General features: G+C 39.6%; 1 protein-coding gene across 4 annotated transcripts in view; it reads right to left on the reverse strand.

The window, feature by feature from the left end:
- Positions 1–6,257: 6,257 nt before the first annotated feature.
- The window catches only part of MTMR6 (myotubularin related protein 6), a 28,751-nt gene continuing 8,150 nt past the window's right edge, over positions 6,258–26,858 (reverse strand). For 2 of the 4 annotated variants that reach the window (XM_052812282.1, XM_052812283.1), the window contains exons 4-14: positions 26,686–26,843; positions 25,840–25,968; positions 24,665–24,799; positions 23,336–23,468; positions 18,558–18,667; positions 17,341–17,466; positions 16,040–16,089; positions 15,036–15,236; positions 14,159–14,293; positions 13,953–14,079; positions 6,258–12,091 (exon numbers count right to left, since the gene is read on the reverse strand). In XM_052812282.1, the coding sequence (XP_052668242.1) occupies positions 11,831–12,091; positions 13,953–14,079; positions 14,159–14,293; positions 15,036–15,236; positions 16,040–16,089; positions 17,341–17,466; positions 18,558–18,667; positions 23,336–23,468; positions 24,665–24,799; positions 25,840–25,968; positions 26,686–26,843 (1,565 nt within the window). In that variant the 3' untranslated portion in view covers positions 6,258–11,830. The other 2 variants (XM_052812285.1, XM_052812284.1) reach the window with 2 other exon arrangements.

Genomic DNA, 26,858 nt, shown 5'->3' on the forward strand with positions numbered 1-26,858 from the left:
TTTGCTCCCTCTTCCACCCCATTCCTTCTCTTGGCTTCCTGCATCCTGGTTAGTTATTTGCTTCCCTTGGGAGGATGGAAAGTCCCACGATGCTCCATGGCAAGCTTTGGTCATCACGGAGAGGCCCAAGGAGAGACCGAAGATGAGAGGGGGCTGGCTGCTCTCCCGTGCTTTCTGCTGTGCCGCAGCCCTGCCCAGCCCAGCACGCAGCTCCAGCACCCGGAGAGCCCTGCCAGAGAGGTAGGATTTGGCACCCAGTTTAGAGCTGCTCCGGATTCCAGACTTTGAACCTGTAAAAGCAGCAGGGACATGACTCGCAGTGCCCGAGTGGGTCACCCGAGGCTCCCTGCACAGGCAAATGACAGAAACAGACATTTTCACCATGGGGTTCGTACGACCTATTTCAGATGCGCACCTTTGCTCGAGGAAAACCGGGCGCCAGAAGCAGCTGTTCATCTGTGCGAGGAGCTAAGGGTGACCAGCTCAGAGGTGATGCCTGTGCAGAAGTGGGCGCGTGAAGCTGGAGATGAATCCCACTGGGTGCCACTGGGACCTGGGTACATGCCAGCAGCTTGTGATTCCTCCTTCAGGTTTGCTGGAAAGAGTGCTCAAGGGTTTTAGTAATTTACATGGATACTGGCTCAGGTGGGCAGAGTAATTTCATCTCCCTTTCCATTGCTTTTTTACGATTTACAGCTTTGACATGTATTCCTGCATTGCCTCTGTTTTATTAAGTTAGTGCTAAGATCTTGAGGCAACCTTAAAAGACTTTGCACAACTAACCTAACATTACTTGCTTGCTCAAGCTCTCATGTGAAATTCCCTTCCACACACCTCTTCTAGCCAGTACAAATCTATTATTCTGGAAATGACTGACAATTTCAGGATTGATGAACTGTTCAGTAACCTCATCATTATTCTGCAGGTTTTCAGTCCTATTTGTAGTCTTACAGGACTTGATAAACAAAAAAGTGAGCATCTTCCCTAAGAAGTTCTATAGATGGCTTTCCCCTGCCATATTTGTGGCTTTCAGTTTTAAATAAAATCTGTTTTTCAGAAATCAACTTATCCAACTAAAGTCTGATAAAACATAACCACGTACATATTAAAGTCAACAAAAATAGCAGAAAGAAGGTAAGAGGCCAGTTGCTATTATCTTTGTACTACAGAAAGGAAACAAGTAATTTGATTTATTGGTACTTTAAGCATTACAGCTGAAAATGATAATGTCACAGCAGCATAACTGCATTATGTAAGTAGCCTGAGGCTCTTTCCCTAGTTCTACCTCAGACTAGGTGGCACATAAAAGCTCATCCGACCAGGACAACAGTGAGTGTGTGCCTCCAATTACACTCTCGTTTGATTGGCAGTAAAAACAAGGAACTAAACACAGATTTGAGAGCTGCCTCTCAAACTCAGATTAACAGTAGCTAATATTTCCGTTTTCAAGTCACCATAAAGACCAGTTCCGAGTATTTTATGTTCTAGTAACAAGGTACACTTAGCTTTGATAGAGTTTTTCTGTAGAAGCTCTCTTCTCCCCCACCCACCCCCATTGTGCTTAGCTTTATGTCCAGAGAGGCAGGGTTTGGCTCAGAAAGAAGAGTAAGCAGCTGGATGAGTATGTCATTAATGCACTTCTTTGCCAAGCCCTTCACCCTCAATGAAGGTTTAAAAGTGAAATGAGCCTTCATTTAGTTTGTTAATATGAACAAGAGTATAAAGCCTTGACAGCTCCCTCTCCTAAACTTCAGTATATTTGAAGACTTACACTCCCGAATGGGCAATTAAAGCATTGTGGAGTACATGTCACTATCAGATTATATTACGTGATAGATATTAATAAAAAAGATTTCACAACAAAGTAAAAAATAATTGGAAAAAGGAAGAGATTGTGAATACAGCACTTCCTTCACCCAAAACGAGTCACTGCCTCTGCAGTGCATCCGCATAGGAACATCTTCAAGACAATGGATCATTTTGAAGCAATCCTTGCATGCAGGAAACCATCCCGTTCCTAATAAAGTGGCAAATGTTGAGGTCACAGCATTCATTATATTGTCTTCAGACAAGCATTACTTACCCACTCCAGGGAGTGTGAATCCACTGTAAAGAAAAATATGAAAAAATTACACCAAATGCCCAGTATTGTTTTCAGAATCAAGTCAAAAGATGTCTTTATTGGGTTTTTTCTTTCTTAAAACTATATGGATTAAAAAGATGTTTTACACAAAGTGCTACCAGTTTTAAATTGCTACATTTAATTCAAAAACTCTTCAACAGACACAGGAACATCTTGGATTTTTTTTCTCCAGTAAAACGTGCTGTAGTTTGGAGGCAAATACAGAACATTTTTTATCCAAAGTGAAAAACTCAGTTTAGCCCAACCTCTAACAGAGAGCTGGCAGGAGAGCTTTTCTGTAATTTGGAAACTGGGTTGAACATGAAAAGTTATGGAAAACATGATTTAATAATGAGCCCAAAAGTCTCTCTGGAGCTGGTAGAGACTCACTCAGTGCTGTAGCTGTAGTTCTGTTTAACGGCCCAAACGCTGCTAGAAAACCAAGTACCCTTGACCTTGTAAGACCTGACATGCTTTAGGTCTTTCTAGGCTGTGATTACCAATTTCTAAAAACCTCCCCAGAGCAAGATCACATCCTCAATATACATGCTGCCTGTTTAACTAACACTAAAGGCACCCCCATTATCTGTTACACTAGCAAGCCTACAAAGCAACAGACTGAGCATGAGCAGCACAATTTCAGAATGCCTTTTACCTGCAGTAAGTCAGAGCAGCTCTCCCTAATCCTCACAACGACAGAGCACCACGCTCTTCACATCCTTAAGTGCTGCTCAGAAGTGCTGCTCTTCCAGCCCTTGCCTAATGGTCCTTCTCAGAACAGGGTCAGGTCATGAGCTCTTCTGCAGACCTGCCGTACCACCAGTTTCCAAAATACTGCACTGTTCTGCAGCTCAGACCAAGCACGGCATACTGTTGCTAGAAATCCCAAATGGCGGTTTTCTATCTTGCTGACTTGGGTAGCTGTTACCAAGACGAGCAGCTCAGTAGTAAACCACTGTCCCTTGGCCGACCTCTGCAGCTACATATGAGCAGCTCTTCTCAGCCTCAGTTGCCTTGGAGTCTGACTGAATATAGGCAGGTAGGAGAGAAAAAGCAAGAAAATAGCAGAAATGACCAGAAACTCCATAGCCACAAGAGCACTAACCACAACAAAGCATATAGGACTCAATGCAAATCTGCAAATGAGAGAGCAGTCTCTGCCAAGTTGTGCTCTTTATTTAAACTTTTGGCAAGACTTTAGGATAGCAAAGCAGAAATTTACAGATGGATTCTTATCTTGAAATAGAACAAGCCAAACTGAGACCCAGGAATTTGAATTTTTAGGGCTATAGTTATAGGGTTATATAAATAGCTCAGTTCCTCCATATATTACAATACCTCAAACACAAATAACTTAAAGTAGTTCTTACTGCTAACCCTAATCCTCTTCCCACTGCTGAACTCCAGCTGACCAGCCTTTCTCCTGCAACACTCTAAGGAGAAATTAATTCTTTTACAACCTCGTGACCCACTCCTGCTATGCAATCTCCTCCATGTGATCTCTGCTTGGGAAGCAGCTCTCCTTTCCTTTTCTTGGTTCATATCAGCAATTTGCCAGATAACAGTTCTCTCTCTTTTCCCAGGCTGTCCTTTGGCACTGCGAAGGGACCCGTGTGCTATGGGATATAAATATCAGCAAAGGAATTAGCGTGCAGTTCAGCCTCGATTTTTTTTTAAACTACCAAACCCTCAGTGCTCTCCTCTGCACCGCATTTCATAAAATTTGTAGTGATGGTTACATCCAGTTGTGCTCCACGTTCCCCCTTTACATTTTCCTGCCCCAAAACGCATTCACCATCCAAAGTCAACTCATCATAAATAGTTAAAAAGAACTGCTAGATTAATATTGACAAAGCTTTGTCTTGATAAAGGACCAGGCACTAAGAGGGTTTACGCTTCTCTTTTGAGACACTACTAAGCACACACCTCTATCATTCTAACTGCATTCACACTGGGATTTAAATCACTTATGAAGCAGAGTTACCAAATAAAACCCTCCTTAAATGTACCTTTAACGTATGCATAAACATTCATCCTTGTTCTTCCCCTAATCATTCCTTGTCAATATGCTTCATAAGAGCTGTCAGTAGTCTCCTTTGACATTTCCTGCACCCACAACAAGCATTTAAAAGCCGTTCAAGTAAGTGATACAATAGCAGATGGAACATTTGTCCTGCTCATGTGCTGTCCTTATCACATTCAAGAGAAAAAAAGTAATCAGTTAACCTCCCCAGTATAGTGTTGACTAATGGGACACTTGCACAGCACCAGATAACCTCGAACATTAGAAAGACAGTGCATGTGCAAAGTCCAGCAAGTGAGCAGAAAAGCAAGCATCTGGTTTATTAAGAATTATTTCTTCCACCAGCACACTACTAAAAACAAGTTTACAAAAAGCTTAAAGTGGGATTAGAAAATAAAGGAACCAATCACTGAGAGCATTTCCTCCCACTGAAGCATTCTCACATGAATCTCAAACAGAGCACTAAGCTGCAGCAGCCTCATGCTTTCATAGAGGGACTCAGCCAGAGCAGCTACTATCTCAGCCGAGGAACAGTTCTGAACAGCATCCACACTCCTGAATATTCAGGGGACAGCCCTGTCCTCTGCCAAGCCACGTTCTTGCAATAACACAGCCACCTTTAGTGTTTTACCCAGGGCAGCTTCGGTGGGTGGAAAATAAACACAAAGCAGACAGCAGCATTTTTAGGATCACTCAATCTTGCATCAAATTCTGGAACTAGCTCAGCCAGCATCAAAGCCCTCAAGCCACTGCCGTATCAGCCCTTCCTCCCCACAGCCCAACATGGCCATCACAAAGGTCAAAAACAAGAACAAGATATCCATCCCCATTTTTGCCTTTATGAAGTTTTCGTGTCCCACTTGCTTCTCTTCAGCCATTCTGCACAGCAGCCAGCTAATTCTCACACATGCCGTCTATTCTCAGTTTAAACATGCACGCTCCAAGTAACACCTAAACTTAAGGAGGTTGTAGCTAGACGAGCGAGGCAACGAATGCTCCCTGGGCTAGGCCAGGAAAATAAACTAACCAGCCTCTAGGCTATAGTAAGAGCTGAAGTTAAACTTTGCTTTTCCCTCCACTTATGTATGCACATACAAAACTCCACACTTGCACTGCGTCCAGTAGCACCCACACACTAGAAGCGCCCGTGGCTGAACATGTTCGTGCACTTCACGGAGAAGCTGCTGCCGCTGGATGCAGAACCCCAGTGACAGATGCCATGATTGCTGTGGCACACGGTTAAACCATACTGCTCTGACTGAGCAGTTTTGACGTTTTCCCCTAACGGTACTAACCAGATTCTCCCATGGTGTAGTTCCAGCATACAGCCTGCCTACCCGAAAGGAAGCCAGGGGAATAAAAGCCTCCAACATACTGAAGAGAACCCTTTAAGCTGCAGCTACCTACACAGCAGGAGGGGCCCACTCTGTGATAAAGATCACAACGTTGCGGAATCCAATACTCCAGTACTTCATTTTCCATCTGTACTATGAAGAGAAACCATATTCCCCGTGCAGATCAAGATGGAGCTGATGTGGGTAGAGTAAGTAAATATGAGCAAAAGGCTTCTGGAAGAAGCTTGAGCATTGTGTAGCAAGTAGTCCTTAGGGAGAGCTTTATTACCATGACAATAAACCAATTTACTAAATGAAGACAACAGCTGTATAGTCCTAAGAAGCCTCAGAACTAAGAATTAAAGAAAACAGTTCTTCATAATTAATGGAAGAGTCACTGAAAAGGGGAGCTGGTGTTTTCAGAAAGTTATTCTAATTTCCTCATCGGCTTTGTTGGAGCTGTTGAAAACACTCATCTGGATTACCAAGTATGGAGTAACAGTAATGCTAAGTAAAAACAGAACTCTCTTCTCCCAACACTTAACTCTTAAACTAAACACAGAATAGTGTTTGTAATTAGTGGACCAGCAGTCTAGAGTCAATAACATGAAGCCAAGCCAGTCTCCCCTATCTGAAAGTTACAGGATCTAATAAATAGGCCAAGTCATTTCTGTACTCTACAGTCTGGATCCAATATGATTCATCCATAAAATTAAAATTTTATTCTATATGTTTAATGTTCATACACTGCTCTTCTAAATGGACTACTTAATGCCAGTTAGATTGGCAATATTAAGGTCATTTTATTTTAAGCTTTATGGATTTTCAAAACACATACAAATAATACACTTATTACAAAATTTCATTTGCTAAAGTCTCTTCAGGAATATACATCAAGCATGATCCCAGCACACAGATAAATGACTTTTACAGAGAGCGTTACAGAGCAATAAATGCTAGTGAAACAGCCAGTCTTTCCACGTACATTACAATGAAAACAGTTTTCTTTCCCTTTGCCACATCCAACATTTCAGTAATTTTTTTTTTTTTTTTTTTTTTTTTAAATAACCAGGTCTGAAGTTAAAATGTGTAAGTAAACTGACTGTGGAAGTCAGCTGGCACTTGGGAGCCCTGAAAAGAAGAATAAGCAATATTTTTCAAGTTCACTAGCTCAGGGGTAAAAATCCCTGAGAGACAGAGAAACAACAAACCCGTTTTCTTTGATGGAAAGCTGTTTGTCAAGGGACATTGCCAACAGACAGCTATAAAGATAAACTGTAAGGCTGAAGAGCAACAAGAAGACAGAGCAAGGAAACCAATCTGTAACGCTAGGTAATGAGGAATGCCCTTGTGGGGCAGCAGGGGACTTCACCAAGACTGCCTACTTGGAAGAAACACGCTCAGCAGAAACATGTGCAGAGATACAAAGCATGAGATACATACGTGCTAACCTTGTCATCAAGGTGGGAAAGACTTTTATAGTATGTGTCAAAAACTAAACTCCCACTTAATTAGAAACAGTATACAACTGACCTCTAGAGTTAAACTATAAACAAGAAGAAACAAAATATTGCACCCCAATTTCAAAGTCACCACCAGGACATTTCTTGCTTGAAGCCAGTAGATTAAGAAACACAGATGCATATATTTTTTCTGTTGCTTGATGCCAGTGCAGAATTGCTCAGCTGCAAGTGTTTACTAGACCAGGTCACTGAATTCTCTGGGACCTGGAAACTGATCTCAGAAGCAGCATGCCCCTGGCCTTCCACCTCAAGTCCCTGAGCTGCTTGCTGGACATCAAAACAGCTTTACTGCTTCTACTTTTAATGAGTCCTACCCCAGCAGGGTCCCGTGGCTGGCTACATGCTGCGACAAGGATCCCAACTACATCCTCTTCCTTAAGCCTACCCTCCATACAGAAGTTGCACCACTGAATTACGACACCATGCTGGTTTTCCCTGCTATTTAACATGTAGGCAGGTCAAGCTAGCTAGATCAAACGTAAACTCACTCATCCTGTTCGCTAATCTGAACCCTCAGAATAGTAGAAGAAAATTGCAGTACTTCCAGGTTTTTGAAACATCAAAAGCACTAAGAAGCCTGTTACATCGTAAAGGCAGATATCAAGCACCACAATAAGCAACACTTGGAGAAAAGTGTGGCATAAATGGTGAAAGCAAGTCAAAGCAGACTTCGGTCTGATCTAAAGCTCTAATCCTAAAAGTGAATATAGGTTTCACAACCAGTATACTTCAGTCTACGATCAGCTACAGGTTTAGAACAATTAGCAAGTAAACAAGAGTTTTAAGAGCAACCTTTAGGTTCTGACCTAAAGATCTATAAACTACCACTGTGGAGGGATGATCTCATTTGAAATCAGATTATCTTTAAACTAACCTGAAAGCAATCATCATGCTTATGCAAGACCCTCATGCTAGCCACACTTGTTCAAAAGCAGGGCAGGACTCTTAAAGAACAGATATTGAGAGCACGTGCCCTGTGCTATTTTAACATCAAATTTCTTTATGTTATTTATGTCACTTCCTTAAGAGGATAGTAGTTAAGCCAAGCCACCCCAGCCCCACTTCAGCCCAGCTGTGCGTCCAGTTCTGTGCTTAGTTTACCAGAATGGGAGCAGCAAGTTCAGAGAGCTGCTGCTGTGTTACTCTATCAAAAGGCCTTAGACACAGCTACTGAGGAAGAACACATCATCTTTCCCAGTAAGGCATTCTCCACTGTGGTAGTCCTGAGGAAGAGACACACATCAAACTGTCACAGCTTGACTTGCAATAGCTTTCCCTCTAAAAGAACATTGTATTAGGGCATTTGTTCCACATAGGGACAGGCGGTTATATGGAAGGACTGCTGTTCCAATTGTCTAAAAGGACTCTCCAGACTTCAGGCTTTTGCCCTAGATTTAGGTCACTAGTAATTGGACATGTGTGGAAAATGCACAGGCTCAGTTCAGTGTGGCTTAATTAATTTCTTCATCTGTGGATCTGGCAGTCATCCTACAAAACAGAACTGTTGGGTATTTAGACTTGCATTGAAGAATACATCAGGACAATAGCAAGCCTCCTAAAAATAAGCCCAACTCTTTTGGTACTAGTGAAATAAATATTTTCAATCGCCTGGAGTACAAAGTGAAATCAGTTTTAGTTGCTCAGGTGAGACCAGCAGCTTGGTTCATTAAAAAGGAATTATTTCTTTTATAGCATTCAGATTGGAAAAAAGATCAAGCACAGCACAAACACAGAAACCCAACGACTTTACAGAGACCTTCTCAAGATGAAGCACAGAATTGACAGGTGCTGAAGTCTTGCAACCAGTAGAGCAGAATCAACTATAGCAGCTTTGTCTGGGGCATTATATTCCTAAGCAACTGGTGAGGGCACCAACCACACATTAATGCCGCAGCTTGAAAGAGTTCTGCGTGTTATTTTGAGTTGTACCAGGCACCTTTCAGTATCGTAACTGCTCTTGAAGCAGAATGTTCATGATGAAAAGCGCATCCACTGAAATAAGAATTCACACTCTTTCTGCTCCCAGAAGGCTTCCGCCACAGTTTGTTAGTCAGCTTGCTTGGTGTTTTTTAAACCCTCCTTGAAGGACACAGAACAGCCCCACTCTGCTGAGTCCTGGCCATCGTGCCAAGCTTTCTGTTGGAGCTCACTTTGCCACCATCTATTTACTTCAGCACAGGTCCCAGGTGCTTTAGGTAGTTTTGGCTTAAGCCTGAACAGCAAATGAGAAGAGACAGCTGCCTCTCTGCAGGAACTCTTCTCACTGGTAACCCTGCGGGCTGAGTTGGCAGAGCTATTCAGACTTTATAAGAAGGCTGCTCTACAAAACAGCCTGATAAAACTATCCACGTATTAACGGGAGTAAAATATTTACTTCAAATCAGGAAGGATTGTATTTTTTGATGAAGGAACAGGTTCTGTGCTTGAGCAGATAGTTTTATAGCATTTTAAAGCTGACCTAACATGCCTACCTTGGTTTAAAATAAAAAGGCAACCCGATTCATTTCGCCAAGAAGTTAACTCTGCCAAGAAAAAGGGCCTGAAGACTGAAATAAACTCACTTTAACAGGACTGAAAGGGAACAGATCTTCTCTTCAAAAGCCTTGTATGCAGGGGCACTCAGGGGCTTGCTACAGTAAAAACAGCATACAACAATATCTGCAAGAAAGCTTAATACAATCTTCTGAACCTATAAACTCTAAACAATATGAAAAGTGTCCATGGAACACCAGAGCAGCTAAATATTAAAACAAGCAAGTACAAATTGGTAACACTTACCTACATTATCAGTGATAAATTTGTCACTACTGTGCTACAACACAAGCTTAATACACAGGATGTTTTTCCAAACAAAAACCACAGAACCAAGTTGATACAGAAGGTGAGGGAGAAGGGGAGACAATAAATAACAAGGCACAAAAACCTCTCTTGCTGCAAACCTGTAAGGCACCACTGTGCAAACATGAAACCATCAAAACCTGTAGTGGAGAAATTCTAAACATGTTTAAATGACTGGATAATGTATTTTAAAGATGACACTATGCTCATATCTTTGGGAATAAAAAGACTTACAAACCTTTATTTACACTTATAGGCTTTTAAAAAACAAATTAGTGAAACGGGTGAACTAACACTCAAATACAGGAGTCACAGTTAACTTCTCCCAGACAGCTTCACAAGTGCAACTTGATCATGACCTGTACTGGCCTTGTTAATAGAGCCCTGGATCTAATATGGTGCAGAGGAAAGTGCTGCCAATTATGTCAAATTGTGAATGGCACACCAGTAATTTTAACAAAACAGACTTCAAAACAGACTTTGAGGATTAAGATAAGAACTTGTAACCAAAAATGATTTAAATCCAGAGATAAAAGGTCAGTAGCATTAATCTAACATCATACCTATAGATCTTAATACCCAAAGTTATAATTTATACCTCTATTTAAGACCTGGACACCAGCACTTTTCTTCCCTATTCTGGTCTGCTCAGAAAAATCTATCAGGCAACAAACTTCAGCAAAAACCTTCTCCCTTACTAGAAGGTTACAGATACATAATTAAGTTTACAAACTGTACGTTTCCCCCCTTTTTTTTTTCTTACATCCCATCATCTCTACTGCATCCTGCTAGAAGAAGTTTTTGTCCTCTCTCCAATTCCATAAAAGTCTCCAGACTGTACTGAAATTACTTACAATATGCACAGGTTGGACAAGTCTTTACAAGATGAGAAGGGGGTTTCACTAAAAACTAAAATTTTCTTTTAAGGAAAGATTTAGGAGGCACTCAGTTTCTCATGAGCTTTGGACACATGGATGACTTTTTTTTTGTACTTGGGAACAATGTCAGTAGACTATACTTCCAAAACTTCTGCTTCTATTCCTGCAACTTGAAGAACTGCACAGCACACAGTAAACAATCGGAATAAACCTGACAATTCAGTTACTGGCTAAGGTTTGTTTTCTTACACGTTTTACTCTTTTTACTCTACAGTTAAAATACCTTGCCACAAATTAAAACATTTAAGGTCAGACACAACCTGTAGCTTCAATGATGCTCAATCTACTGAGCTGCCAGAGAAGAAAATCAGGCCAATCTATATCATTTTAAACAACAGAGGAACTGGAAGAAAAAAGTCTTCAGTGATAAGTTAACATTCAGGTAGCAATTTGCCAAAAGGCTGTGCCAGCTTAGGCATGCTTCATTCCTTTTATTCAGTCCTGTTTTAAGGAAGTAACAGTTTGAGCAAATACAATGTAAACAGAGCCAGGTAAACTGCAATAGTAAAGGACAACAATCTCATTGATCTGACAGGTTTAAGGCCAACTATTTATGATTTGAAACATATCGTACTTTTCCATGGCACTTAATACACTCACACATAGTACTGGGTGGCATTAAACATGGGTATACATATTCATATCATATGCCATATATACATGTAGCTTCAGTTCCTAAAATAGAAAGTTCAAGTTTTCTTGCCCAAATAAAATCAATCTGTGAAAGATCACCTGTGTTTTCCTATACTGAATAAAGTAATATTACTGTTTTAATCAATTTAGTGCAAACTGACTTAAGTCCAAAGACATACCATTCCTTGATTTTTAGTCACCACTTACCAAATGCCCCTATTTCTTTTAAAACACAACTACACTATTTTTTTCTTAAAAGAACAGCAAACACTTGACAACTAGCATGCTGTTCTAGTCTACGTTAACAAAACTTGCCGATATACAAGTCATGTTTTGGTCATGCAGCACAGACCCATCCTCAAAATAGTCCATCTCTTCATTCAATCAGTCTAGAAGAGGAGCACAGTGCTGGATTTTAATTAGCAGGTCATCCTGGCCACTCCGTACTCCAAGCTGACTACAGCAGGCTCAGCTTTCGAGAACTCTGCCACAAATTCACTGTAGCGATTGTCTGCTGCGTTGCTGCCCTCTATAGTTCTTACAGCATCATTCACAGGGATCAGTGGCTGCTCCTTCTTGAAGGATGGAGGGGTCTTCAGTGCCATGGGTGCAGGATGAGCAGACTGCTGATGTTCCTTCACAGGGACTGCACTTGACTGCCCACTTCTCTGCTTTATTTTCTGAAACATAAAGAACAGTTACTAACAGAGAGCATGACTGCTTTGCTGGTAATATTCTCCTTTGAAAGGAAGTGAATCCACTTCTTTTGCTGGCCAGCTCAGCATCTGCAGAACCCTGTATTACTTACCCCAGGTTAGATATGTAACAGTATTATTAAATATTAGGCCATTGGAGAAGACATTTTCCCCCAGTTTACAGCAGATGCTACAAGCACTGTATGCTTAGAATTTGCAGCTGAGCAGAAGGCAGACAGGTTGCCTGTCAATGTCCATAGAGGAAAGGTTCTTCTAGGCTTGCCCCTTGTTTGGTTACTATCGAGATGGGAATACTTCCTACAGTACAGGCAGAGGAAGACAGTCCTTGGTACTATCAGCAAGCAGGGAGCTTGCAGCATACCATGAGTCCCTTAAAGGGAAAGAGCAGTTTCATACCTAAGCCCTTATGTCCTTCCCAAAAACCTTCTAAAAAACTTTTCCTTTAGATTTGAAAAATGCCAATACAGTTTGTTCAAATGCAGGATTGCACTAAAAGATGTCAGCTAGAAAGCAGGACTGGAGGAAGGGACCTATTAGCCTGCAAGCATTCAGTAACAAAAGAGGAAAGATTTGGATTAAGGGTTGGGGTTTTTGGTTTTTTATAAATTTAAACAATCTCACCCAGTAACTGGGAGCTTGATCTAGTTAACTGAACTGAATTTTTTGTTGATGTGTTTGTGCTTTATTAGAACTAAGACTGAGCGCAGAAGACTTTGGTGTCTCTTGACACCAACTTTTTGAAGACATAAACAGCAGTAGGAAGGTCTACAGCAAGATTTCAAACGACTACATCTCTTCATCACTCAAGTGAGAAATGTGGGCTCAGGTGAAGTTAACACATTGGAACAAGGTTCTAGAAAATTCAAAAATGAAACTTCACTTTACATCTTGCTTATTATTCCTCATCTTGCTTCATCTTGAGTTTTCTCATTTTGCTGCTTCAATTGTAGAAAAAGTTTAATATACAGTTAAGATTTGAAACAGTTTAAGCGACCTGCATTAATTACAGTAGGATCAGTTTACGAAAATCTTTCCTCCTAGAAAAGCTGTACTTCCCTCCTCCCCCCCAACATCACATACAGTAGTTGTGTTACCATTTCTAGCCACACAAAGAAGTAAAACTGATAGTTAGAAAACTTGTGCATTTCTTCAAAGGTATTAGTCTGAAGTTTCAGCACCTTAACTGACTGTAATGAAGCATCAATTAAAAGCCACTGATCAAGTCATACTAGAATCAAGTGAGATACACTGTTCAGTCTTTCCTGGCTGTTTACTCTAGCCCTAGTAGAAGTCATTTGCAGAAATCTGATCTCTGGATTTAGCCCTGTCTTCAAATAAGCATGAGGGTATATACCCCATCATTATGGTGACTTACAACAGCACACACCTGCATATGAAGTTAAAAGAAGGACGATACTTACTGCTTCCATTTTAGTAGCTCTAGTGGAAATAAAACATTTTCAGACTCCTTGGACTAGCAACACAGCTGTAGCTACGATGGGTACCTTGTTATCCAAGATAAGTTTCACATAAATCTAATCTACAGTAAGCTATCTTCAGTAATGCTGTGATAGTAGGAGCACTTTTACATAATACAGTCCATCAGTAAAGCAAAATAAATTGTGCCTAAGAGCAAAACATTGGCTGTATAGTCTGGCATTCAGCATAGAAGCACACAGTAAAAGTCAAAGTCAACATTGCATAGAATACGTGCTAGGCCATACAGCAGTGACATTCATGGGAAGGCTGGCAGCATTATTGCAGACTATAAATGTGAATTTGAAGAACAAGTCACAAGTACACACACTTATTTTGTAATACTTACAGCTTCCAGTTCTTTAATGTCTTCTTCCAGTTGTTTGTTTTGTTCACTCATGTTCATTATAAGATTGAACACACATTGCCTGGGATGCATACTTCGATCAAACTGATGGTACATATTTCTCCAAAACCTGCAGGAAGCAGACAGTTTTAACTATGCAGGATAAAGACAAAATTGAAGAAGAGATACTGTATATAATTTAAACTTACTTAAAATTGAATGATACTGTGTTAGGCTCCAAAAGAGTTAGTTCTGGAGAAAAGTCTGCATTATACAGAGGATTCTGATATTTCTTTTGTTCATCCAGGAGGAACGGCCACAAGGAATATGTCTTCTCTTTTAATCTTAAAGCAAGAAGAGATCAGGGTCAACACTGACTGCAAGCAAAAAACAGAATCTGCTCAACTCAACATAATAAATCGACCTGAACATTTTTTAAAAAGTTACCAGAAATACTTATAAATCTTGAATTAAAAGCTCTTCATAAAACTAACTTCTTCCTGCCATATGCTAATGTTGGACAGGACTATCAGTTTTAGAAGTACTACTGCTTATGCTGGGCAAGTTTTGCCTAGTTGCAGTAAATGCTTTCAAAATACAGTTGGAGACAAAGATGAATGGAGGAAAACTTTACAGATGTTTTCCAGCTGAAAGCATTAGCAAACATCCTATTAATACTTCTAACTGACAGTAATTAGCCTTGAGCAGGCAAAAATTTTAAGGTTACCTAAAAATAGACTGGGTGAGGGAATGGAGTGATACTTCCAAACTTAAGCTTACCTATTCTTAGGGAGATGGAAAACCAAAAACAAAACAAAAAAATCCCCAAACCACACAAAACAGAGGGATAAAGAAGCCTTAACTTTCCCTACAAAAAATGAGCATGGGATTTTCTCCCACAATCAGAAAGACTGTCTTCAGTGTGCAAAAGCACAAGCAGCACTGCTGTCCCCTGATGCAGTGCAATATCATTTTCAGTACTACCAATCCTGTCTCTGTTTCTATTCAGAGCCTAAAATGAAGAATATTCACAGGAGTCCTTAGTCTGCCAGAATAAACAGAAGACACATTACAATGTCTGCTTACTTCAGCTCTTCTCGCTCTTTTTGGCAGTTTCCAAGAAAGTTACCAAACTGGCATGAATGGACATGTTCATGGATCTGAAGGAGGAAAGCTTCATTGTACTCAAAGGCTTGTGGAAACTGCTCAGTCAGATTCCACACGCTTTCTAAAAACTGGGTGAACACTGGCGAGATCTCCTTTGGATCACCATCCAACTGACAACACCTAAAAAAGATTCCATAAACAGATTGAAACTGGTTTAAGTTCAAAAATCAAAAAAGTCTTAGTTGCACTTGTTTTTAAAAGGACAGCACATTAATTTGACACTAGCTTTGGTTTGAAGATTAAGCACCTAACCATGAGAACTCAGGCAATTTTTTTTTTTTTAATAGAAATCAGTCTATATTTGACCTATTTTTCTGACTTTAAGTAATCACATATCTGTATTCAGTACAGAAGAGCAACATAAGACAGTTAAGTTCCTTTGTGTCTATTACTTCCATAGTCAACATTTGGAATATACCAGCTGAAATCAAATTAATAAGCAGTAACTAGCAGCAAGGCTATTGTCATCGCTGCTGACAGGCAGATCAAGGGAAAACAGAACTCTTAACATACAGGACTTCTAAAGGTAGGTGTGACTTCATCATTAAAAGTAAACATAAATGCAAACTCATCTTTAAAGATCTCAAAACTAATTGGTTTATATTGCCTAAAGAGCCGGGACGTGGCTTTAGATTGGTTTTGCACTGTCTATGCATCCATGCAGATCTAGCTGCAGTTATTGACATCTGAGAGTGAGGCACGAGGAGCACTAAAAATTTATGTCTATAATATAAATCAATTATCCAGTAGGTATGTATTCAAATAGCTATACACAAAGCGCATTGTTTACTGAAAATAGCTGACTCATTGCAAAACTTCTAACAACACTGCAGTAGTTTAACAGCTACAAGTTGGCTATTCTTTTTAAGAATACTTCATTCAGTTCACTGTATCCATTTTACTGTATTGGAAGAATGAATTACCTGTCAGAGAACTTGTGGCCAAAAGAGATCCAGTCTTTCTCTATCAAGACCTAGAGGGTAAAAACAAACAAAGTCTCATGTAAAATGTTATCCAACCTTACCTCTGTACTATTAACCCCACCGATTATTGATATATTGTATTTTAAATGCAGGCCAAACTACAGTAGGAGCAACTATTTATCACTTTGTACTTCCTTTATTTTCTTGGAAGTCTTTCACAAGAGATTCTCAAAGCACATTTCTAAAACTAGTAAAAAAAAGTTTAGCTCGTTGACAATCAGATAACTGCTGTTAAGCCAGGCTCACTTTAAGCATACTGATATTGTATGACTGCAGAAACAGATTGTCAACCAACTTGCAAAAACACTGCAAAGTACAGGAAAAATTAATATTGCATTCCTGCTATCATAGTTTATGTAAAACCACACAAGATAATCTTTGTAAGACTTTATAGCAGTAAGCTTGTTAATATCAACACTAGTTTGTTTTATCACTTCAGTCACAGTATTGAGCACGAAAAGGAACACAGGACTGCCTGCCCACTGCAGAAGTTTTCCCAGAAATCTAACTTTAGACAGTGAGGACTAAAAACCAAAAAGGTGAAATTACTTCCCTAAAGATGACATGCGACCTCTCATTGTTCATAAGAAATGAATCCTCTTCTAATTCCTCCTCAACTTCACTTTAGTTGCTTGTAATATTTGTGGCAGTTCATTCTAACCAATACATGGGACTAAGTTTAGGTACTATCTTTCAGGAGTTCCTATAGCACCTCGTATTGCCACTGCAGAACACGGTTCATCTTCCTACTCCAGAATTTGGAATAATCATACCGAAATTCCTCCCCCTCTCTAGAAAGATGAGGACATTTAGATTGCTTCAATATCTTCAGGTCTCTGTCACTGGGGGAGTTGTCATTTTTAGATTTTAATAAGGTTGATTTTGGGACAAGTGATAAAAGCACAGAGCTCCTATAATTTTGTTCATCTGCTAGCTCACAGAAGCACTCTGGAAGCATAGGTAAGGGGCTGTTTTGGATGCAAAAGGAAATAATTGCAACATTTCTACAGGGTACCTAAAGCAATCCAGTGGTTGTATTTCAGTTTTTTAGATTTTAAATAAATGGTTCTTCACAGTAGCAAAGTATTTTTAAAAGAAAGATTGATCAGTATACTGCAAATCTTAATACTTGTAAATACAAAAAACAAGCCTCAGTATGTTTACCTGCTCACTTTCACACTCAAACATTTCACATCCTTTATTTACCAAGGAACAACTCAAGAATGCAAAAGCTAGCTTACCATGAATCCTTTGATTGTTCTGTAATAGGAATCTAGTAAGAGAGCTCCAAGTGAACAAACTTGGGAAGTCCTATCCCAGCCATCTGAGCAGTGCACTAATACGCTCGCGCTCTCAACTGCTATTGCCTGTGAAACAGAGGTGTTTCTTAGCGAATGTTTAATTCTAGACAGAAGTCAAAATTTAGTAGATAAATAAAAAAAGCTACATTTACCCCAAACTCACAGCATAGCCCACTTCATTTCACAAAGCCAGAAAAATGTTTCTGAGGAAAGGATTTGATCCTATTAAAAAGCTAGGAGTTTCTCTCCATGGAAGTAGAGAAAATTCCTTATGAAGAAAAGAAATTCCACTACCACTTTGGCACAAGGTAACAAGAACATCTACGGTGCTTCCCAGGTCTCTTTCCATCCCTTATGAAACTAAGCTTGTAAAAACCCCTTGCAATGCCTACTATGAAGAAGTAGACTACACATTACAGACCAAACAGGTTAAAAAATAAACCAACACAAACACACCACCAAAAATACCCACATGTTCATCATTATACTACACAAAAGTTAAGGACTAGGAAATGCTTATTAGCTTCAGCTAAGAATTCAAATCCTGTTACTCCAACTGTTTTTGAGGGTCATCTTCAGGAGAATCATCCACTTTTAACTCAAGTTAACTCCTTGTTATTTCACCTAGTAAAAACAAAGATGCGGGGTTTTTTCTTCACCCAGCTCCCCTCAGGTCAAGCCCTTGGCTTCAGAGGTGCCTGGCAAAGGCAGCTGCTCCTCCGAATTCTTCATAAACAGTCCCATTTCCTTGCCAGATGAAGTCAGCATAGCCACAGTTTAGCTTTGCTGCAATTAGTGCCCCAGGAGTTGTGTTCTCCAGGGTACCCTAAATAATAGTTTGCTCCATCCACCTCCAAACTGGCTACACTTTTCATAAATCCCTAAAAGAACCAGGGAGCATAAGAATCCCTTAGTCTCCCAGTAAGGTGACCAAAGAGCATCCAAAAAATCCCAAAACATTAGCTGGCATATTTAACATCTCCAGTCATCAGAAACATGTAATATTTAAAACAGCATATCAGATGTATCAGTGTACACTAAGCACCTCCTTCCAAAACCATCAATTGCAGAATTTTACACATTACATAATATTAAGTGTAATTCTGCCTGGTAGCAAACGAACTTGCCATCAAACAAAACAGCAGCATACAAGTTACCTTGACTAAGAAGACAGCAGCATCCAACACAGCTTTGATATGACGCAACCATCCAGAATTCTCCAAGCCAGACAAAAAGTCATTGACAGACAAACCCTTCGTGCCACTGACTGAAAGAAACCAAGAGTTAGAAAGCTTTAAGCAGTTGCAGCTACCTATACCCTGCAATGGAGAAAGAAGAAGAATTGTATATTGTTTCTAATGCTTTACGCTCTAAGCTGATTAGAACCCTTTCAGGAAATCACCACTGAAGTGGTTGCGAGAGGGGTACTACCAAGTGTCCTGCATCCGAAATTCAACTCTGTAGAACTACAGTAATCATGAGTGACAAGAGTAAGATCTTTGTGTCTTTTTGACAAAATAACATTCAAAGTAAATACACTGGTTATCTATCCCCAAGAGGGAGCCTTACTGAGGAGGGCAATGCAAATGCCAAAAGCTTACCAGAAATACTTCAAAATTACAACTACCAGTAGGAAGTAGCTGCATCCAGACACAGTTCAGAGTAGTCAGACTGCCAGAGTTTCATCACCTTCACTATGCTGCTTAGAAGAATAAAGTGAGTGCAGTACAAGGACATGGTGATGAACTGAAAGCCATCGACATTTTGTCTACCTCCAGAATAGACATACTCCAGTTCTGACTCTGATCTCTACCATTCTTCCCTAGTATACTTTGATCCTGTAACAGTAACACTGATTGAGAGGGCAGGGAAGAACTCAAGTTAAAGGAAAGCTGCCTTGCAGCGTAACAGCAAGAGGTGTAGAGGTAGACTGAAAGTTTCTCACACAGACGCTTACCAATTCACAAGTGAGACAGATAACCTGGTTCTTGTATGATTTAGAGTAGCAACTCACACGGCTACTTTAATGTCCAAACAGGACAAACTTCTTGCAATTAAAAAAAAAAAGGAAAGAAAGTATTCACTGGCTGATAGAGCTTCAGCTATGTGGGATTCTGAGAGAGGATACCCAAGGAGGTTGCCATCTACAGAAATACTACCCCCTGCCACAGTGGAAGCCTACTTTCTACCCAGCTAGTGGGCCCCAAATGAAAATAAAAAGGCTCTGTAGCTGAAAACTATCAGTGGGGATCTTCCTACAGCAGTTGCAAAAGAATCTTTTTCTCTGACTATGGGAGGAAGTGACTCAGTGGGGAAAGTAGACAACAAAATTCACCAAGCCATTCTGTGACAGTTTCATGTTCAATCAAGTCCCCTGATGTAGCAAAGGCTATGAACTCTTAAACCACTGTCTCACAGAGCTTTCCTATATCTGCACTACATGTTTCTCAGCTTTTAGCCATACAAGTGTTGGTATATTCCCCATGGCTCAGGAAGATTCATAGTGGCCGTTGCTGCTGAATGCTGTAACAAAGACAGGCTTCCCAATAAGTGTCACAGCACCTTTTCTAAAGCCTGTAGATCTTTGTCCTTTAGAAAAAGAGCTAGAACACCATAGCACAATGAAGTAACAAAACATCAAGAAACCCCTGGATACAAGACCTAATTTTAAAGGTTAGTCTCTAAATATCAGGAAAAGCAGCAAAAGCTATGCTAGCTTTCCCTGGTCTTTGAAAGAGATAGCACTGTTAGGCAAGAGTTCTGCTTCTGAAAGGTCTACCACATGGAGGAAATCAGCCGAGAACTACTTAATCCCTTCAGCTAGCTCACACTCTCTCTATACCAGTGGTTCCATACACCTCTTCAATCACAACAGTACACAAACAGGTCCACCACTGTATGGTAAAGGAAAGAAACTAAAAATATTCCAATTTCTGTAAAGTCAAACATCTGCAGGGAAGGGGTTGGACAGACAAGGCAATGTCTAAAAGGCACTATTCATGGCTGCTTACCCCTACATTCTGTGGCTTATCATTTAAAGCACAAACTTTCAGCTAGAAAATTAACAGGCTTCCAGCCCTCAGTTTGTTTTCACCCAGATACTGCTGTCAAAATCTGCTTTTGATCAGAATTTTCAGCTTGGTAGAAATATTTCACTATTGGTATTTCCCTGTTCTAGCTAGATTTCTACATTTTTATTAACCAAGGCAGAGATAAGAACACATACATTGAACCCAGAGAGTTAATTTCCATTTCTGTGAACAAGGACAGACATTTTTATAGTATTTAGTGATGAAATAAAGAAATTGCATTGACACTGCTTTAACACTTAATTTTTTAGCATATGATTTCTAGCCCCTTATGGTTCCTTAAAGGGTCAAAAATGATTTATGGTAACACTAAGATGTTTAGCTACTTCACAATAGCTATCATTCAAGATAGTTTTGGCTATATGGATCCCATCATAAACACATGCCCTGCATGCATGTGAGCCCCAAAACCTCAACGTTCCAGTGCTTGATTGTCCTTATACACACTACTAGCAATGCATCAGGCAGCAGTTCAAGAGGAGACTAGAACCTGCAGACTGAATCACAGTGGGCTGGGGGCAGAGTTTGTTTTTAACGACTAAACAAACAAGCCCACCCAAACAACCCCATCTCCCATACACACACCCCACATAACCCACAAAAAAACCCCTCTTAGTTAAGACACTTCCATCATCAAAATATATGCAGCAGACCACAGCAGCCATTATTGAGCCTTTTCTTCAAATACTTTCTGCAGAAATGCTGTTTCCTGACATATGCAAAACCTTTTTGCTTATCAGAGTTCAATCTTTTCTGACATGTAGTACTATATTTTTGAATACATAAAAAGTGGACTTTATACTTAATGCCACAACCACAAATTTAGTCTATGTGAAGATTCTTCCATTAGTGTTGGATAGGTGGGCAGTCTGCCCATCAGGGGAGCAGAGTCATGTCCACACTGAAGAAAACTATTTTGGAAGAGTTTTGTTTCACTGCATACAAGATAGTTAAAAACCAGCTGAATCCGAGATGAAGAACAGACAGTAAATGCCCCTAGCATGCTCCATGGTGTAGTCCCACCACAAAAGGATGTTGGGAAGGATTATGTCTTGCATTCTGCTTGCAAATGGAATCATTAGATTCTGAAGGACATCAGAAAGGCAGACCAACAGTCTCCTAGCGGTACATGTGCCAAAGAATGAATAACAGTTGTTTGTTATAAATAAAACTGAGGACAGTCCCAGTTACAATCGCTCTTGAAAGAACAGGGACATTGGTATCACATCCCTGATTTGAGAACATTCATTTAAGCACATCCAGGGGAAGCTGGTACACAGAAGTTAAATGGTTTTTTCCTTGTTTCAAGCTATGAGCCATTTTCATAGCATTTCCTTCCTGATCACCTCACGCAGGGCATTTCTACAGGGGTCTGAAGAGTAAATTATTGCGTACCTCCCTAAATTTTAAGGGTCCTTCCTACCCCTAAAGACGCTTCTACTTCTAGACTGGCATTCAGCAAAACTCTAGTAAATTTTACAGACTCAGAGGTAGAACAACTGTGTTCATTTACCCCAAAACCTGATCTAGAGAACAGGTACAGACATTACTCATGATTTCGTTTCAATCTAATTTAAATAAACCAATCCTCCACACAAGGAAAAACTAAAACATATTCCATCCTTAATGAAAGCTACAGAAAGATACTTGGTAAGCACTGTTGGTAGGATGCTAAGTGAAATGGAAGGAACATGAAGTCTGAAGTTTAACTGAAGTCTGAAGATACACACACTTCTGCATCAGACATTATTACACAGGAGCAGGCCTCTTTAAAAAAAAAAAAAATCAAGATTTATTAACTAGTTTTCTGGAACTGAAGAAGATATCAGCAAAAGAAAGAGGGATTATCCTAAACTTAAAAACTGAAGTTCAGGCTCACGCTGCTCATCTTTCCCTTCAACAAAGTACATGCAGGAATAACCACAAAAATACATATTATCAAAGCTCAGTAGTATTCCATACAGAGTGCCTGAAGAATACGTTAGTAGCAGATACAGGCTCAGTTAGAATGAAGCAAGACTACACCACTAGTCTGTAAGATTTCTTCACCAATGTAGCTAGAATGTCTTCATCAAAATAGGCTTCCATACAAGTGTAAACCTTCCCCATGACCGGAAATATTTGTGTAATTCTACAAGGCAAGCACCTATATATGTATCATTTGTCAGTGGCAGAAGTCAGGCTTCCAAACCTGTACTCTAATCTCAGTATTAACACTCCACAAAGTGTCTTAGATTTGCTTTCACCTGTCTACTTAATAAAATATTAACAGAATTATTTAATAGACTTCTGCCTCTCCATTTTCACCACCAGGCAGCAGGCAGTGGTATGGCAAAGTGCTTCACTTTTTGCCCTGCGCCCCTCTCTACAAGCACTCTGAGATGTACCTACAAGCACAGAAGTGGCTCACCAGCCCAAAGAGTTCAAGTTTTGCACACACCATATGCTCATTGTGAATTCTGTGGAACTAAGTGCTCCTTGAAGAATCGGTATTCTATATATGAAAATGTATGCGCAGACACACACTATTTTGTGCATTTATATTACACGTGTGTATACATGCATGTACACTTGTAAAACACAGAAGTCTTTCCCACAAGCCATTGACATACTAATCAAGATCACCCAAGACATACGTGCTACTCAATTTTTTTCAAAGTAACTCCATTCATTGGGTTTACAGTTCAAAGGTAAAGGTTTAAGGTAATTCGTGACCATAGAGCACAGCAAACTGGTACTAAACAGAACTGGGATAAAATATAGAAATATCAATACAGTTTAAGCTATCATTAAAGACTTCAGAAAAATATTTTCATATACACTATTATAGTACAATTAGAACATACCTTCCAGAAGTTTTTGTAAGCTGGATCTCATTACATGAATATTTTCAATGCCAACAAACTGGAACCTGATGTTAGAGTAGTTGTCTTCATTCTCATAGCCCTTCCCAGCAGCTCTGTTTGCCATTGCATTAAGCTTAAAAAAACAAAATAAAAATACTGAAAACCAGTACTTGAAATAAAAATCTCAAATCAAGGAGAAAAAAAAAAAAAAAAAGTCATGCAATTTCAATGGAATACTCTGGGGAAAAAAACCAACACTCAAGAGCACATACTACAAACAGATTCTAATAAATTAACAGTTAGTGGCAAATCAGCTTGAAGGCATTCAAGTGTAAGAAAGGCATGGGACATAAAAAGTAACATATTTAGAGCTGACATATCTGAATAATGCATTTAATTTAATAACTTCCTGTTCTCTCCTCCATATTCCCACCAACACACCTTTACTTATTTCCAAACATTTCTGAGCAAAGACACTACAAAGCAATTAACCTAAAAAGGAAAGACTAAGACCCAGACTTAACCATACATGCACTTTCAAGGCAGCCTAAAAGTGTCAGGTTTGGGGCTAAGAAGCTAATAAATTGCTGCAGCTATAAAAATCACAAGTACAAAAAACCCACAGTTGGCTCAGTTGTAGTCTGTCAGACTGACCTACTACTGAACCCTGCTCAAAATAAGTGCAGATCCTACAGTGTAGGTTTTTCACTTTACATCCTTGTTTTCCAGCTCCTATGTTCAGAGATTTGAGTGAAATCAATACCAATTTAAAAGCAGATGGTGTAAAGAGTGAAAGTTACCCCACACATTCCAACACAGGTCAAAACCCCAACATAATTCAATTTAATTAGACAGTGATGAAGTATGACCTCAGAATGCTACAACATGATTTCCCCTATTTCTTCCTGGTTAAGACAGACAGCAATAGCAGTTTTCACAGAATATTTACACAGGACACAGTATTCCCTCCCATTTCAAAAAAAAAAAAAACAAACCCAGAACAAAACAAAACAGCTCACCACGTCATTAATTTAATTTCAAACAGCTACAATGACTTGGATCCCACTCAACTATTCACTTCACTACACTTTAAAATGCACCTCCCCAAAAGTTCACTAGCATATTCAGTGAATTCTAGCCGAGTCCTGAGAGGGCTTCAACTTCTTTAAGAAAGCAAGTAATTGAACACCTGAATACAGAGGCCTAACCTTACCTTTCAAGAACATTTTTGCCCACGATAGAGTCAACTGAATTTTTCAGAATTACACTGTATCCCTGTACTCTCACGGTCAGGAAAAGAAGCTAGTCTGCAGAACCTGAAGTACATACCTTCGGCCTGGTGTCCATGACATACATGTAGCGATTTGAAGGATTTGCTTTACTGATGGCTTGCAACATGTGTTCATCTTCCAGGCACCTAGCACTGAAACCTGAGAGAGGTTGACTGCACCTGCAAATTGCAGCCTACCATAGAAAACAAAGAATAAGTTAGCATCAGTTTAATACCTGTAGTTGAAATGCTTTGCATAATTCTAAGACACTGAAACAAATTGTTTCATTCAGCAGATAACAGCACAAAATTGAAGAAAGTTTAGGCGTTCCAACTTTTTAAGCATATCCCTTGCAGACCTTCAAACACAGTACCTACAACTTAAATCTAAAGGTTTATCAAAACATTTTGTCAGACTCATCTATATGGGCAAGATACCAGTTTACATAATGGACTTTCCCCAAGTATAAGCTCCAAAAAAGTACAGGCTGGAAAGAATACACTTTAGGAAAGCAAGTTACTCTCCTGGTATGAAATGAATTATGGTTAGTTTTACTACTGCATGTACAATTTTATTATTGCAAGTACAATATGTTATCATCTGATGTAATTTTCAATGATATATTCTATTTCAGAAGGTATCAGGTGCATCTTACAAATAGTAATTATCTTCAAATGCATCTAGTAGCTTAACACTCATCTTTCGTAAATTCTTCAACTCAGCAAGGTGACAATCCTTCCCTCCCTCCAAAGATAGCCCCTAGCTGAGATAGAGAGTGGAGTGAAGCAGCATCTGTAAAAAACCCTGCCAGTTCTTATTTCTCATCCTCTAGCTCTTTTCACCTTGCGAATTCCTCCTTAAAGAACCAGTTCTATTCTCTTGGTGTGTTTTTTTGCAAACCACATTTTGACCTAACAGATTTTATTCTTGATGTATCAAGGAAGACAGTTCACTTGACAAAAAGCCATCTTCAGTTATCTTAAGGTCAGTTCCTGAAAGCTTTAAGAGATTCAACTGATTATCAACTGATAACTTAAGGATTTCTTTTAAACTGGCTTAGCTTAAATCAGCATCCTGTTAGACACCACTAGCGTCAGCTGTATTTAAGGTTATCATGGGTTATACCATTCTCACACAAGTCACTGTACTTACCTCCTTACCTACCCTGAACTACTGCCAAGTGTTGAGAAATAGTTTTCAGTACATTTGCATTGAGAGGAAGACACACTATACCTCTTTATTTTTATGATAATATGACAAGACTGGGAATCTTCCTTTGCTTCTGAACTTGGAGCTACCAACAATTATGGGCTTGCTCGCAGTTCTGGGAACATAAAGTTCTCTAGGATAAGTTTCACAAATCTGAAAGACACAGACACACAAGAATTTTATGTACAAACCACAAAGCCTATACTAGTTTTATGGCATCCAGTTTGAGAGATGTTAGGTGAAATAAGAGAAAGGATAAATGTTAACATGTTTCTCTATGTACACATAAATAGCTCAGAAGAGGAGAAAAGCCATGGATAAAGAAGTACAAACTGGTGTCCGAGCACCGCTGGAAAGCACTGCTATACTAGCACTCACGTCTCAAGAATGTGACTCTTCAGTAGAAATGCTCAGAATGCATTTCAAATAAAATATTGAAATTATTTCCCTCATTTTTTGTATTTACAGACTACAAAGCAAGATGAAATCTGATCTGGGAATCAGTTGCACCACCACAGCCATTGTCTCCCACAGTCAACATTGCAAATACTGAAGTAGAATCCTTCTCAGTTAAGAGAGATAACAAAGCTGAAAAGCAAACAGAATTGCTGGAGCTGGGCTTCAAACAGGTAAGTACACTGTAGAAACAATCCCAAAGAACACTCTCTCAATGAGGCCTTGGAAAAAAACTTCAATTAGAAAGTTGTGAGATTGCACACTGATTAAGGAGTTAACCCTTCCCGCCTGCAAGTTTTTGCCTATGCTGCAAGCCAAGTGGTTTCATAGTATTAGACTGTTCTATAGGACTAGAGTCAGAGGATAAAGCAGAAACAGATGCAGAGCAAAACATGCTTCCATTACAACACTCACCTTATAATCACGATTTGCATCAGACAACTGCCAGTTAGCATTTGGCACTCCCATTCTCTTATATTCTTCTGCTAGATCAATAAGCTGCCAACCTTTGACTTGCTCAGATTCATTTTGTTTTGGATTATAGGAGAAGGCATACAGTTCTTCATATTTTGCTAAAAGGTGAAGAA

Source organism: Harpia harpyja, chromosome 17, assembly GCF_026419915.1.
Source record: "Harpia harpyja isolate bHarHar1 chromosome 17, bHarHar1 primary haplotype, whole genome shotgun sequence".
Lineage (NCBI taxonomy): Eukaryota > Metazoa > Chordata > Aves > Accipitriformes > Accipitridae > Harpia > Harpia harpyja.